The sequence below is a fragment of the Oreochromis aureus genome, linkage group 20 (genome assembly GCF_013358895.1).
Source record: "Oreochromis aureus strain Israel breed Guangdong linkage group 20, ZZ_aureus, whole genome shotgun sequence".
In the NCBI taxonomy this organism is placed as follows: domain Eukaryota; kingdom Metazoa; phylum Chordata; class Actinopteri; order Cichliformes; family Cichlidae; genus Oreochromis; species Oreochromis aureus.
This window is the reverse complement of record NC_052961.1, coordinates 20,781,713-20,797,345: the sequence shown is the minus strand read 5'-3', so window position 1 is coordinate 20,797,345 and position 15,633 is coordinate 20,781,713. Positions and strand designations below refer to the sequence as shown.

General features: G+C 41.1%; 1 protein-coding gene across 2 annotated transcripts in view; it reads left to right on the top strand.

Moving 5' to 3' along the window:
* The first annotated feature begins 474 nt into the window (after positions 1-474).
* Positions 475-15,633, top strand: part of dip2ba (disco-interacting protein 2 homolog Ba) — a 43,662-nt gene continuing 28,503 nt past the window's right edge. The window contains exon 1 of one of the 2 annotated variants that reach the window (XM_031746912.2): positions 475-751. In XM_031746912.2, coding sequence (XP_031602772.1) covers positions 667-751 — 85 coding nt within the window. In that variant the 5' untranslated portion in view covers positions 475-666. The remainder of the gene's footprint in view (positions 752-15,633) is intronic. The other variant, XM_031746913.2, reaches the window with a different exon arrangement.

Below are 15,633 nucleotides of genomic sequence, written 5' to 3'. Positions count from 1 at the left end.
TCTCTCTGGAAATTGACTATTGTTGCACCTCTGTAGTGTAAATCGGCCATTATGTTATGTTCTGAGTCCCAGAAAACTACTAACAGCAGGAATCAGATGCTGCACCAGTTTCAGTTTTTGTGGTTTAGTTTTCTTTTTAATAAGTCGAGTACGTTTTAATTGATTTATACATGCACAGTTAAGTAAATGATCACACAAAACATGTACATTTCGTGCGTTGAACCTGTATTTCTCCCCCAAAAGCCTTCAGTCATCTTTATAAAGAAGTTTTAATCTTTTCTTTTAACCCCCTTGAACTCAATGAAGGGCGGGGATCTGTGTGTCCGTGTCTCTCTATGTCTGTGTCTGTTCGCCACTGAAACGCCAGGGGGAGCAGCGGTGTCGGTGAGACCCTCACCTCCTTCACCTCCACCTCCTCCTCCCTGTTCGGATGCGGCGAATCAACACACGCAGGCGAGGTAAATGCAGTCACGTGACCGCCCGTTGCCGTTGGTGAGTTTTCCCCATTATGGCGGAAGGGCCAGCCGTGCGGATGGACTGTCTCTCCCACTCCGATGCTTGTTTTGTGTCTTGAGGGAGGGGTTTTGTTTTTATTTTTTTTAACGTTTCCCCGCAACAGCCCGGTTTCTTTTCAACTAGACGCCACTCGAGTTTATCGGCGAAGCCATGGCGGACCGCGGCGTGGATTTGTCCGCCCTGCCTAAAGAGGTTAGAGACCAGTTGGCTGAGTTGGATCTGGAGCTGTCTGAAGGTAAAGGAGGGGCGGGGGGCTGACTGGGCTGATGGGGGGGATGCTGTAGCAGATTGTCAGGCTAGCTGTGTATGTGTCTCAGCTGTCTGGACTGACCGGCATAGGTTATACCAGAGGTTCATCCTCACCGTCTACTTTTCCTTTATGAAAAATTTGAATGAGAGCATGCTTCGGGCTCTCAGGCTCTGCCACCTAGCTTATTTTGTGCTAGTACAGGATGTGGGCATACGAGCTAGCAGTGCATGGCAAGCAGCATTGTACATGAGGAAGAGAAAGGCTTTCATCCATTTCCCCTTGTTTCTGTTTATTTTGTTATATTCTTCTTTTTCTCGAAGCTCATTTAAACCTAAAGGCTGATTAACAAGATCAGAAATCCTCTCGTTCGCTGTGTTAATGTGTGTCTTTAAACACCACTATGTGTGTGTGTGTGTGTGTAGCTTGGTTGAAAGGCGTTCAGGGCTGTACCCCTTTTCTTGTTATCTAGTTGTACTTCTTCATATTGTATGGATTTGATTCAGCTGTAACCACATGGCTCCCAGTTGGACGTAATTGAAACCTCAACTTTCATCTGGGAAAAAAAATCCGCCTGATTGCTATAAAAGTGTGAGTCACTGTGAGTGGTGTTGAAATCAGATGAGCAGGCCTATAGTCATCATCCGCTTGTGGTGTCATATGAAGATACAGTCTGTCATGTATGACTGCCCGTAGTTACCACACGTAGTTTGTGACCTCAGTGACATTCACCGGAGTGATCACGTAGACTGTTTACCGAGCCTTGCACACCTGTGCAGACCTGTTATTACTGGAATCATGGGTTTACCTACCTGTGCTCCTCCTCATATACTACACTGCCCTGTGCCTGTGGTCACGTGTGTATGCACCCCAATATTGGGACCATTCATTTATCCAAAGCAGGGCTGATATCAACCCCTCCCCCAGAGCAGCTGTTTGCCCCACTACCCCACCAATGACACACTGTCACACATCCGTGACAGTACCCCCTCCTTTTCCCCTGCTTTGTGGCCCCGAGGCTACATACATGCAGCTAAATCTAATCCTCCTGTGCAGTGACCCCTCTAGTTATCCACAGCATCCATAGCATTTTGTTATTGTTTTTTGTAAATATAGCATCATATATAGCTACCCTCCTATAATTGGTAATGCGTGCGTTTTGATGTAAATACATGATGATTTCATATCTGGGAGTAATAAAGGCTTAAAAAGGGGGTTATTACACTGTGTAAAAAGACACTGACTGCAATAAAAATACCAAAGTATTCGATCAGAGTATAATAATAGTATTAGTCCATTACCCAAAGGTGTTTTCAGGTGTAGATTTAAAACGAATTTAGTGTGCTGACCTGACCTGCTGATGAATCTCAGCAGTTGTTCTGTTTTGGATACTGTAGCCCTTTAAAACATTAGTGATATATACAGTACATCCACTCCATGGAGGCAGGAGACGTTCACTGGGTGAGAGGGTGGGTACAACCTGTATGTGGAAATTTCTCATTAGTCTCGCAGTGATATGTCACATTTTTAAACAACACACCGTTAAAGGAAGTGAAGTTGTCTTTTATAGCGCGTTCAAAATTAGATGGAGGGCTGTGAGTACTACTTTGATGTAACAGATTGAAACATCCATATATAGTAAAACGCAATGCAGTTATGTACACTAAACATGCTGGGCCTCTATAGGTTAGCGTGAGCTCTCGTTGCACCACAGCGATGAAACGGGACTAGAGGGACTCTTGTTGGAAGGGAGTCATTTTGAGCCAACACCTTTAGATGCCCCAGGGGGAGACTGAGGTCTACAAGATCACTATGTATTAGATGACAGGTTATTTAAGAAAGGTTTGCCAATTATTCCTTCATCTTTATGCTCATTTTCAATAAATGGACACATGGTACAAAAATTAACACGAGCTGTTGGACTCAGGTTTGGCGAATTACAGGCTGATTTTCATCTGCCCTCTCTGGTTGCTTGGTAGCATTTATATAAACAATCAAAGTATAGATAAGAACCAGATACATCTGACAGATAAAACAAAGACATAACTATATAATATTAAACAAGCGTTAAAATCTCAGTGTGTGTTGTGGGTTAAATTTGTTTGTTTTTTTTTGCATCATTTCTACTTCCAATTCATTCTTCTATATCACAAATTATACTCATATTTATGACTTTAAGAGTAAAAATGCAAATATGTTTTGCCTGTGTTGGCCATACATGTTTTAAAGAGTTATTTATGATTATTTACCGGAATCGGAACTTGCTTGTGGTTAACAGCATGACACCATTATTTTTGGTCTGTTACGCACTTGCACAGTAATGCACTTCTTGCAAACAGGAACTGCTTTTAAACCTCTGCATTTCTGTTGTTGTTGTTGACGAGCGCCCGTCAGAAACACGAGGTTCAAAAACCGGTTGGTACAAGAAGCGGGCAAATTCCCATTATTCTGGTGTTGACACTTAGACTTCAACACATGCTTGTGTGACATCATGGCTTGTGAATGCAATGCTTTTTAAATTCCAGCTGCGAGACACTGAGTGTAGTGGAAAGAGTGGGTTGGGGGCGGTGGTATAAAGTCTTATCCGTTTCACGTCCATGTATGTATAAGTCTGTTAGTCCCTTTGTGACTGGATGCATGCCTCATAGGCCGTCTTTCTTGAGTCCATAACAAGCCCTCATCTGAAGCAAGTGGAAATGCCTGTTCCTGCGTTGCTCGGATAAGAACACTGGCCTGCCAAATGGCCTCTTAAAAAACAACTCATTTCTGCGAGCCCCCTGTGACTGTGGTGGACACAATGAGGACCATTCAGCTGGTCTGAGCTGCTGTGGCCAGGAGCTTCTGCTGCCATTTAGGCCATTCAGCTGAACCCGATCTTTGTGTGTACGTTGGAATGAGCCGCCTCCATATGAAGAGAAGGGAACGGCCACTGACTGGTCATACTTGAGAAGATGACACACAGTGTGCATTTCCACTGGGAGTGCACGCCCTCCCATCTCTCTACTGGGCCAGAGGTAAAAGTTCATGTCTGGTTCACCCCTGCGTCCAGCCTACCTGGTTGATATCGCCTTCCGTCTGTCTAGTTTGCAGGAGAGAAATCGCTGACCCAAGCAAAATTCTGCACAGATGAGTTTTGGTCTGTCGGCTAGCAGCTGATGCTCCGTGCCGAGGTGATGTTTTGACATTGCAATACAACTGGAAATGATTGGCAGTTCCCTCCCAGTCTGCTTCTGAGCGCTTTCTAGTGCGTGGAGTGCACTTGTTCATATGTGTGGGGTCACTGTCTGTTTGCATCTCTGATCAGAATGCTGAGAGTCTTCTTTTCTGGGCCAATCCTTCAGATGCAGCAGAAGTAGGCTGTGTTCATTTGTGTATTAAGGAGAGAAGGCCCTCAGCAGAGCATGTCAGCACTAATATGGACTAAGCCTTTCTTAGCTACCTGCTTTCCTGACCTTAGTCATCAGTGACAGGATGTAGGGCGAAGTCTGATGAATCGCCAAGGAGGACTCTCCTCCCATTCGTGGAAGATCCCTTTAAACTCTTTCATTTTTCCATTTGGTCCAGTGCTCTTTGAATGACTGTACCGTTTTTGCTAGAGACAAAATTCAAACAGTTCCGGTAAGAGGAGAAGGGTGAGCTTTACGGGGATATTTGGTGTATCACTGTAGCACAAAGGATTCACAATATAATGCTGTCTGAACACAGACAGAAAAATCAGCTCCGCCTAGATTTTACAGTGTGGGCTTCATATTACCTGAACTACTCAACCATTTTTGGGTTAGATACAAAAATTCTCTAAAATTCTGAAACATGAGAATTATTTTGTAATTTGATAGTCAAAATGAGAAAACATTTCCAGCTGTCCTGTACGATACTTGGGTCATAAAGGGTTTCAAAATGTATCTGGGCTGTTTTTATAATTTATGCGTTAAACAGCAAACAGTTGTTTTTGTTACACACTCAAAAAAGTGCTAAATTTAAGGCAGATTAGAGACATGTGATGGACACTTCCTCAAACGGAAGAACATGTGTTGCAGTGCGTGCGTTTTTAAGGTGCCTTCTGCTCTGGTGCAAAAAGAGGAATAAGAGGCCCCTTACACTGACTGGAAAGATGAAATCTTTACCCAGATTTCATTTCTCAACTTCTTACTCTAATAGGCCTCTTACTACATGCTGCTTACAGATGTTCCAACGATCTCTTGTGAATAGCAGGTGGAAATGCGGTAAAATTGATACCATAAAGCATTCGCAGCATTATGTCATCAGTATTTTACTTTCAGCCCCAATAGTTAGATTTTGTTTGTCTTTATTGTGTATTTGATTATCTAGAGAGGAGGTAATGACATGCGACAAATCTCCCCATCAACTCAGCTAATGGAGTAATTTTTTTTTAACTTCTTTATGGAAGTTTATGACATGTATTTAAAAGCTGTGTTTATCCCATTGAGTGAAATGGTTTAGTCTTGTTTTATTTGCATACATGTGTAAAAATCAGAACGAGTACGGCGTTTGCTTTCACTGTATTTTACAAACGTTTGTCAGAACAGAATTGGAGGGGAAAAGATTTCTTTTCTTTACTCTAATCCCTTTTTTGTGGAATAATCTACAGAAGGAGCTGAAATTGTTAGAAGTGTGGGGGAGGTTATGTCCATTTGAAAGGATGGAGAAAATTTCTCTCTTCAGTGTGAGTGTGATTTGTTTTGATGCTCTTGTTCTTGATATGTTATTGCATATGATCCGAGTCCGTGTTACTGTTTGTGTTCATTTGCCTGTACTGAATATCACTTGTACTCATTTCTTATGTTTACATTTGATGCGGTTTCTGCTCCCCTCTTGGCCAGATCGCTCTTGAAAAAGAGATTTGTTTTCAATCTTGATGAGATTTTCCATCTGGTTTAATAAAGCATATATTATATACAACAGAATGCTAACATTTCTTGTATCACTGACCGATTTAGTTTAACAGAGTCTGGTCAAATTTAGCTTATTTTGTTGTGGAAATCTCCTCTTGGACATGCACTACTTTCCAATAATCTGATCACATCTAAATGAATCAGTTTCCAGATGTGAAACAACACCCTTTTCACATTTTCACACAGTTGCAAAAGCAATCTTAGTAGGTGTTTTTTAACACCTTACAGTCTAATTTTTGTCCATTTGCATTAGTGAGTAGGCATGCACAGCATTACAACTGCTCATGACATAAACAGTACATTAAAACCATGTCTGTTCTCAAAGTACAATAAGCCTGAGATATTTGTCTGTCCCAATTCAGAGGAGAAAGCTGTCTCTGTGCACAGTGAATAGGGTGTAGCTTTCTCTCAGCTTCAGGATAGTGCACACACATTCAGAAGTACAACCGACAATGCTTGTTGCCACAAAGCATGACAACTCTTTTGCACATATGTAAAATATCACAGGCTTTCTCTGTCACTGCTGTGTGTGCACGTTTAAATATGGCTGAATAAAGCTCTAAAAGTGTGACCAAGAAAGAGACTGTTGTCTGACAGATTTCTCTCTTTTAAGAGATTAATGAAGCCACCAAAGCGTCTAAAAAGGATACGTTGCACTGCAGTGTAATTATATTAAAGACCGATTATAAACGACAAAGATGGTTTATTTTCCAGCTCTGTTTGTGAGACTGCTTAGGTCATTCATCCAGTGTTTCTTACGGCATTTGAATTGGATTTGAGCAGTCTTGTGATTTTTCTTACCATGCTATAATTTTTGTGTTTACATATTGTAGTGGATATTGCACAAGTTTGTGCTTGTGTTTGGTCTCTGTAGAGTACGTAGAAGGTCAGAATCCCGAAAGCTTTCATCTCCCTCCTTGTAGATTCAGAGCCGGGGCATTTCATCTGGTAAGGGTCTTGTTGTGTTTGTGTGTAAACAGTATATTTGCACATGTGAGTTTGACATAATACAGCTTCTGTGAATAGTTAATGATGGCTGGAGTCTCTTTCCCTCCTCTGGGCCTATAGTTGGCTGAATTATTCAAACGGTCTCATTAAGTACCAGGACACCCTCACAGAGTGGTGTGGGTGTGTGTGGTAAGTCAGCATGACTTCTTTATGTTCCCCAGGAACATGTTGAGGCATGCCAAAAAACCAAAACAAAACATAAGACCGTATTTAAATTTATGCCAGGGGCTATATTGACATCCCACTCATCAGCTCTTAAGACCTGCAGATCTTTGGTGTGAGAAAGTAACTTTTTATTGTCGAAGATGCTTAACTTGTTGAGCGAGTTCACTCGTGATGTGAGGTTGGGTTGAGCAATATGGCAGAAATCAACCACTGAATTATGCATGTGAGTTTGAGACTGAAATAACAAGATGAAACTTGAAACATTCAATTTGATGTTCCTTGGAAATGATTAATTATTACAGTTAGGGACCCAACTATAGCTCAGGAACAATGAACAACACATTTACTTCATTTTTAATATCTTATTCATTGGCTTATTAATATGTTGTAATATATTAATAAGCCAATAATAATATTGTAACATAAAAATACAGTGCTAATATTTGGTTGAAATATCAATATACTAACGTGGTCCTGTTAAATTACAGTATTGTGAAAAAGTCTTGAGTCTCTTTATATTTTGTTAATAACATGGGAAACAGACAAAAACAGAGTTTGTAATTTTTAACAAGCTTGAAAGTCAGTATTTATTTTTCAACACAGCCTGTGTTTTCTTGTCATTTCTTTGAGTAGTTCTCCAGGCTTCTTGAAGGACGTTTAAAGCTCTTCTTTGGATACTGGCTTCCTTTAGATGATCCCATGTTTTTACTGCATTGGCGGTGTGTTTAGGATCATTGTCATTCTGAAAAATGAAGCCGTTGCCAATCAGCGCTTTCCAGATGGCACTGATCGAAATCTGATGGTACTTTTTTGTGTTAACGATTCCATCAATTTTGACAAGATCAACAAGACCACTGTTTGAAATGCAGCTCTAAACCACGACACAGCCTCCACTGTAGATGCCTGTAGACACTCAATGATGTACTGCTCCTTTGGCTAATAGCTCTTTAGAAATCAAGCTGTGTTGTCAGCCTGTGCTATCTTTGGTAGCTTTGGTAGATTTAACAAAAGAAACGTGAACAAATGATGTGTTATAACAGTCTGTTATTCTGATATTTTACATAGATTCTTTACTAAGTTGTCTGTGTAGACACAAGATGCCTTTTTTATGCTTGATTGATTCATAGGTCAGTGTTATGTGGCTTAACAAAAAACATTAAACATTGAACTTCACAAATCCTGGAGAACTATTGCTCAAGATCACTTTAAAAATGACAAGCCTGGCTCCTTGGAAGCAAATATACAACAGCAGTGGTGGCTCAAGACCTTTGCATCCTACTGTATGTGGAGGTCAAAAAAGACGGGAAAAAGTCGTTGAAAAATGATTTAGTATCTGACTTAAAGAGCTTATATCTGGGCTAGACTTTGCCAGAAGTATAGCCAGAAGTACTTTCATCAGCAAAAGGCATCAATAAATATATAGTGATAGCAGGAGAGAAAAAGGCTATTACCAGAAGATGGATGGCAAATGTAGTATCTAGCATAAATAACTGGATAGATGTGACAGTGGAAATGCACAACGTGGAAAAGATGACTCTCTGTGTTAACCTAAAGATGGACATCTTTAAACAGCTCCAGGAAATCTTAGATCAGACCTTGTCAAGATAATGAACAGAAGGCCCTGCTTTTTTTTTTCTTTGTCTCTCTTTTTTTCTTCTTCTTCTTCTTCTTTTTCTTTTCCCCTGCAACAATTTCAAGGTGTGTCATCTACTTATTGTGTATTCTGGTGATTATATATTATTTTATATATAAAAGAATGTAAGACCAAAGTGGTGGAAATTTAGTTCTCCCTGGGTGTATACAGGTGTGAGAGGACTCTGTTATCTTTTGTTTCTATAATTTGTTGGAAAACTTGAAGTATAATGGTTGATCTTACCTTGTTTAAGGTATAGGGATAAGGGTTAACACTACATAATATCCACCCATTTATGTGGTACGTAGCTTGTTTATGTATGTCAAGTTAAACCAACAGTATTTAGATAACGTGTTTACAGACTAGGCTTGCCTGCACTCTGTCTTGCTGTTGATTTGTGAGTCACTGCTATTAGGCGTGTCCTCGACTCCAGGGCATAACAATCTACTGTGAAGTGAGTGAACCTGTTCAAGCTTTGGCTTTTATAGGCGTGATGCAAACTCTGAGTCATCATAAGGAAAGAATGAATGTGGATTTTATCATATCAGGCCATTTATCACAGCTTGCCAATGCACCCACCTTCATTTACAACTCAACCAACTTTATCTAACTGAAAGTGATGGTCAGGCACTTTTCTCCCTCTGTGCTTTTTGTGCCCCGCAGAGCCAGTGCTGTGACACACCTGGTATTGCTCAGTGATACGCTCTCTGATCTGTGTCTGATAGGCTCATGGAAATTAAAGTTGTTTCTTTTCTATGGTGGTGTCAGTTTGAGAGTTAATGCAGAGCCCCTCCAATCTATCGCTAGTATATATCCACTGCCCAGTGAGCCACGTGACTGTGCCAATGCTCAAGAATGCTCTTGTGAATATAAATAGACCTGGCTGGCAAGACAAATTCTCTTTCATGCCTGAGGAGGAAAAAACAAGCATCTCTTTGACACAAAAGCTCCCCCATTATTGCAGTGGAGGCCACCCTCTCGAAATCCTTCGGAGTCAGTCCTAATTGTGTGTGTGTGTGTGTGTGTGTGTGTGTGTGTGTGTGTGTGTGTGTGTGTGTGTGTGAGTGTCTTTGGCGCTGAGGCTGATTTTCCTGGCTAGTAGACATCAGCCAGTGGCAAACTCATCCACGAGCGACCAACTGGCTGGTTGGCTGCTACATGTGGGTCACTATTCCGCCCGTGGGTTGTGTGTGAAATACCGGAGCCTCTTCGGGGCTGTCCTCTTTAGGCCAATCACCTGCTTTCTGACTCCATCAGAAAGTTGTTAAAAGCATGATTAACCCCAGTGATTTTAGTTGTCTTGTTGTCTGTTACCTGCTAATGTTTAACAGTAAAGCTGAGCAAGTGCAAGTTTATTGGTGTGTGTTCGTATCTTGCGAGCAGCTACTGGTTTCACAGCATTGCCAGTAAGCCACGAAAGCAGCACTCTAAGTAGTTTATGATGATGTGTTATTGCAGTGCCTTTTTTTAAAGCATATCAAATAGTACATTTCTTCACATTTTGTATTTTTGGATCTTACAACATGCCAACATGCTATATATATACACAAAAGGATGCTTCTAACCCTGCATGTTTTATTATCTGGCAACACGTTTATGCTGTGTTTATGTTGTAGTCAACAACAAGCACCAGGGAAATATTCACAGCCTGATATCAAGTGCTATAAAGTGTGAACCGCAGTGGACAATAACATTTTTTTAAATAGCGTACATCTTTCGGCTTGGTGAACTAGCTGTGTACCAAATCCACAAAAGTGTGCTTTTTGTTGCATTTTGAGGTTTAGGTAGCTACTTTGATATCTCTTCTTGCCAAGACCAATTACTGTAGTCATGAATGCTAAATGAGCATTTTGGATATATCCTCAAAGGTTTGCGGTTTTCCTCCCTATTAAAAAATGTGACTAATAACGGGACAGTCACATGATCGGCTATTGGAAATTGCAACAAAGTACGGTATTAACTCATTAAACATCCAGACCACTTTGACCACAAACCCGGTGCCTCTTGTTATCCAGTATCTCTCCGTTTCTGTCTCATTGACTCTGCCTTTCACTGTGGCTCTTCAGCTGATCAGCCACAGCTGATCATTGGAGCCCTTTGAAGTGGGTGTGAGGGACACGAGGTATTTTCTCAGCAGCTGACCAGTTTTTATATATGAAATCGCAGGCCTGCGTCACAGGAAGGGCTGATGGGAAACCAGAGTTCAGTGGTAATCCAGTCCTGCTGTAAATGTACAATGAAAGTTTCCAAAAGGTCAGTTGCCATGTTTTTTTTTTTTGTTTTGTTTTGTTCTTTTGGAAATGTGCCTCACATTTCAACAGTCCCCTTCCTAATACTTGAGCAGAGCCAAAGGGTTATCAAAAATTCCCAATGAGTAGAGGTCCTCAGGAAGCCTCCTTAACAACCTGATGATTATCGCCCCTCTTGGCCCCACAGCACACATTGTGCTAGAAGCTTGGCCTATAGTCATAGACCCCTTTAATTCAAGTCTCTAGAGAGCGAGGTAAAACAAAGGCCCTGAAAACACACTGAATGGGTGTGGCTTAGGCCTCTTAATCCCTGACTGTCAATAGCGCCGTTGGTCCCGTAAATCCATATATTACCTTTTATTGTCTTGAAAGGAAGCGCCAGGTTTATATTTTGAAACAGCTGCTGTTCTGGCAAGTCTGACCTTAGTCGTTTCCTGGAGATGAGCTAAAATTGCTTGTGAGTCTTGAAGCATTGAACCTGTGTTGCTGAGAGCCTCTTTTGTGAATATTGGACCATATTTTGGAATGTTAGAGTTGAGACTGCCGCATAACACTGAGTAATATTTTTCAAACATTAATCCCAGTAGGTAGCCTCGTTTTAAAGTGGCTTTGTGTTACATGTTGCATACTCCCACAGAGTGACAACGCACTGATGACTGTTGTGATTGTGGTGATACAGTATTCCCACAATAACCAATAAAACGTTTCTTTTAGACTGATCATGTGCAGACTTGATGGTGTACACACGTCGAGACAGCAGTTTTTGTCAGATGGGGGGTGTGATTAAAGTTTGAGCGTCATGTCTGCTGATGTATGTGTTGAAAATCTTCAGCTATGATATAATAAAATTAAGGCAACTTTTTGAGTATCCTACGACAACAATAAAACCGCCACCACCATCAAGTCAGACTAATGTTTTCAGTATAGTCATTTTGGCCTTGTTGGCTGAGATCAGCCCATCTGCCAATAAAATCACTGGCCACTGACTTTGTTCAGTGTCTGCCTGCTGCGACACATCACTTTCACGCTGACTATATTTTCTAAGAGAGTGTAATGTTGAGCCTAAAGACTTTAAAGCAATAAAGTGAGGTTTTATAATTCAGAAAGCCTTTAAAATATTCTGTTTTTGTTGGCTGAGCTTGAGTGTGGTGGTTTTTCAAATGCTGTTTAGAGGAATCGGAACCACATCAGTTTCAGTTGCTGGTCTTTTCCTTCACTGACCACACTTTAATCCCATACCTGCCCTTGGTTTTGACGAGTGGTTTATTGCACGCACACATAGCGCCTCACAGCCCTTCCTCTGCGACCTTCCACTTTTAGTTGCATGTGAAGTGAGTTGTTGTCACTGCTTTCTTTGTGGATTTTAGAGCTTGACAGGCGTTTAGACAACCTGTTTTCGTCACAGTGTGTGCTCCTCTTTTACACGTTCTCCAAGTGTTGCACATTTGTTGAGCGCCTTCCACAGACTGAGAGCCATCGTCTTCAGAGCGGCGATAGATTCGCATCTTGACGACAGCCTGTTTAATGATTGCGAGTGGTGGGTGGTATGAGGTCAGGACCGTGAGCTGTCCAGAGAGTGGAACGTAGGCAATAAGGTCTGCGGTTTCAGTGTCGGCGGCGGACTCAGCACCCAGAATCAAAGCGTTTCTCAAAGGCCGCTCATGGCTTGTTATGAGATTATAATATTGATTTAATGAGGCTGTTTCCTGCCTAACATTACTCCTCCTGCATTAACGTCCTCCTTTAAACCATGAGCTATTAGGCGTAGTCGATGAGCAAATTCTGCACGTGTCATCTAGAGGTAGATACAACATAAAGAGTATATTGCTGAGCAATATTTATATATATGTGTGTGTTATATGTGTAGGTGAACAGAAGACTCGGGTGACACTTGAGCTGATGTGCTCAGTGACCCTCGGGTCAGGTCCGTCCCACACTTCTGACCCCTGTTTATCTTCACTACGACACTGCTGCAGTGAAACCTGATACCTCTACATTCACTTTCACCACTCAATACCCTGTGGTTACCCAGCAATGCTGAAAACACTGGTCTATTATGCAGTTTGCTAGCCAGGATGCCTCTGTCTAAATACGCTTCTTTTCTCTCTTTATTCTCTTCATAGTGGATTGAATTTAGTCGGAGTCAAGCTGCTGACTTGATTGCACTCACTTCGTGGTGATATAAAAATTAATACCACTGACTCGGTCCTTTTCACGGCAGACTCATTATGACTTGTCGCACTAGAAAAAGCTCAGTCCCTAATATCAATAGTGACTGGCTTTCTTTAGACTGTTCAAGTAATTCATGTCAGTGTGAGAAAAAATTAGTGTGAACAGACACAAGGTTTTCTATTTAAAAAGGCTGAAAGTAAACCATATGCTGTAGTGCTGGCTTACAGGCGTTACTTGTTACTTTAGATTTGCTGTTTAGGTGCCCGTTATTTATTGTAGGCTCGTTGTATGTTGGGTTTTGTTTTCAAAAGTTTGCTTTCTTGCTCGCGGTTAAGTCGAAACATAAAACATGAAGTTGGAGCCAAAGAGCGATTGACTCAACCTAATGTAAAGACTGGATGTTGGGTAACTTCCTGCTGGTTCTCTCAAAAACGTCTGAAATCAACCATTTCTTACTTGAGCTGGAGGTTATTTTGTAGACCTGTCTGAGCGTATAGTGAGTATTGCTAAACCTTACATAATCCCTACCCAAGCATCATAGACTGTCATGGCACACAAATGACTGGAATTTGTGCATCACATAACAGCATGAATTGCCACAAATTATCCTCTGTAATGTGGGAAAAAGAAATGGGACAGCTGTGTGGTGGTTGGCAAAAAAGTCTTGGATTCAAAGTGTTTACATGTTGTCCATGTGACTGTGTGGGTTCTTTTTGAGTGCTTTGGTTTCCTCCCAAATACACATTAGGTTAATTGGTGACTCTAAATTGGCCATAGGTATGAATCTGAGCGTGAATGGTCTGTTTCTCTGAGTTAGCCATTTGATAGAGTGGGAAAATACAGCCAGACCACAGGGTGTATCGAATGTTTGTGATTTCAGACACAACTAGGGAGGCACTAACGTGTTACCGGATTATCTGTATTGGATGATATTTGACACGTTGACTGGTGTCGGTATATAAGATGGCTTTTATGGATGACAGTGGTTGACTTTAATCTGTTGTCTCACATACATGTCAGTCTACTTGTTATTTTAATCATGGGAATCAGTATGTCGTTGGGGCACAAATAGACACAGCTGTTGTGACTGGCCATTAGTCACCACGGAATGATTAAAGCTCAACCTAAGATCACAACTTGTCTTCATATGTTTCTGGATTAGATGCTGATTAAACAAAGGAGGTGCAAATTAATTAGTATATATATATATATTTTTTTTAAGATGAAAGGAATAGAAGAAACAGAAGGAGTACTACATTAGTATTGTGAAGTGCCTCTAACTGACAAAAGCTTGGCACAGCACCCATTTTAACTTGTCATAGCCAGGGAATTACAGGTGTAGGTCTTTCATTGAGCCAGTCCACAACAATGACACCCTGAAAGTGGCTGCTGTAAATGAAAAGCAGCCATTGAAGCACAGATGCTATAAACTTTATTAACTACAGTGACAAGTCTGCCTATAAAACTGTTTATTAATAAATGATTAAGCTAGTATTAATCCACCTGCGTAGTTGCTGTAGGGGATACAGTTCATGGCAGGGGTAGCAAGCTAATCTGACCAGAAATCAGCCTGGGATGTGGCCTTGGTCTCACTCAGTTATGCAAACATAGACCTGTTAGTTGAAAGCTCTTTGTAGTCTGCCTTACAGTCTCAGTGAGGACAACCTGCATTAACCTTTGCTGCTTACTAACAAACAGCTCACTTGTACTTGCCTGACGTCAGTTTCTCTGACTCCACAATCTGTCCTCTCAGTTGTTTGCCAGCCTTATCACTTTGATGAAGTAACGTGATATGAATTTATCTATACAGCAACTGTTTGTCACGGCCAAGATTATACAGCTGGCCTGTGATGATCTAGAGGGAAACGGCGTGACCCAAATGAGTGTGCGTAGTACATTAACAGTAGTAAGATTAAAATGAAGAAGAAACTGTCTTGCTTATGGAGAAGAATAAAAGAAAATGTACTGTCTTTTTTGTTTCATTGTGGTTTTTTGATAGCTTTTATTGCTGCAGCAGTTCCCAGCTCAAAACTCACGGCTGGCTCTAGAACGCTTGATCCGCCAGCATAAAATGTACGATGTAATAGAAGTAATGGAGGAAGTAGGGCTCTAAACTCAAGCACAAGATGAATGCTTAAAAAGCTCGAAGGAAACACTTGTTTTATTTCTTTGGATAAATTAAGTTTCAGGATGCTGACTGTCCAGTGTTATTGTTTCTTTTGTTTTTATCTTAATAGTGCCAGCACTTTTAAGCTGAAGCGTTTTTTTGTTGTTGTTGTCCTGTACAGGAAGGTCTGACTTCACCGAATGTTTAGGTACTTGACTCGGGTGTGGTTTAACTGGTCGTTTTGTTTGCATATGTGTGGGTGTGTTTCTTCACATGTTATATGTTTCTCAGGTATTAAGTTTAAAAGTTGGGATTGCCACGCATTTGTTATACTAAGACGCGTGTCCACATTAACAGCTGCTGAATCTTTATCTTATCATTTCTTCTTTGCCCTTCTCTGTAATTTCCTGTGAGGCATACCTGTGTTAGACATGTCACTACAGTGGTTTCACTTCTAGTTCTCAGTATGACGCACTCCTTCCGTTACATCCTCTTTGCTGGGCATTGCTTCATTATTTATTGGAAAATGGGTTTAACGCATTGTTGATCTGTGAAAACCACACACAAGTTGTTCATTTGAACTAATCTGGGCCAAGCACAGCCCAGTGGACTTCTTTTATGTC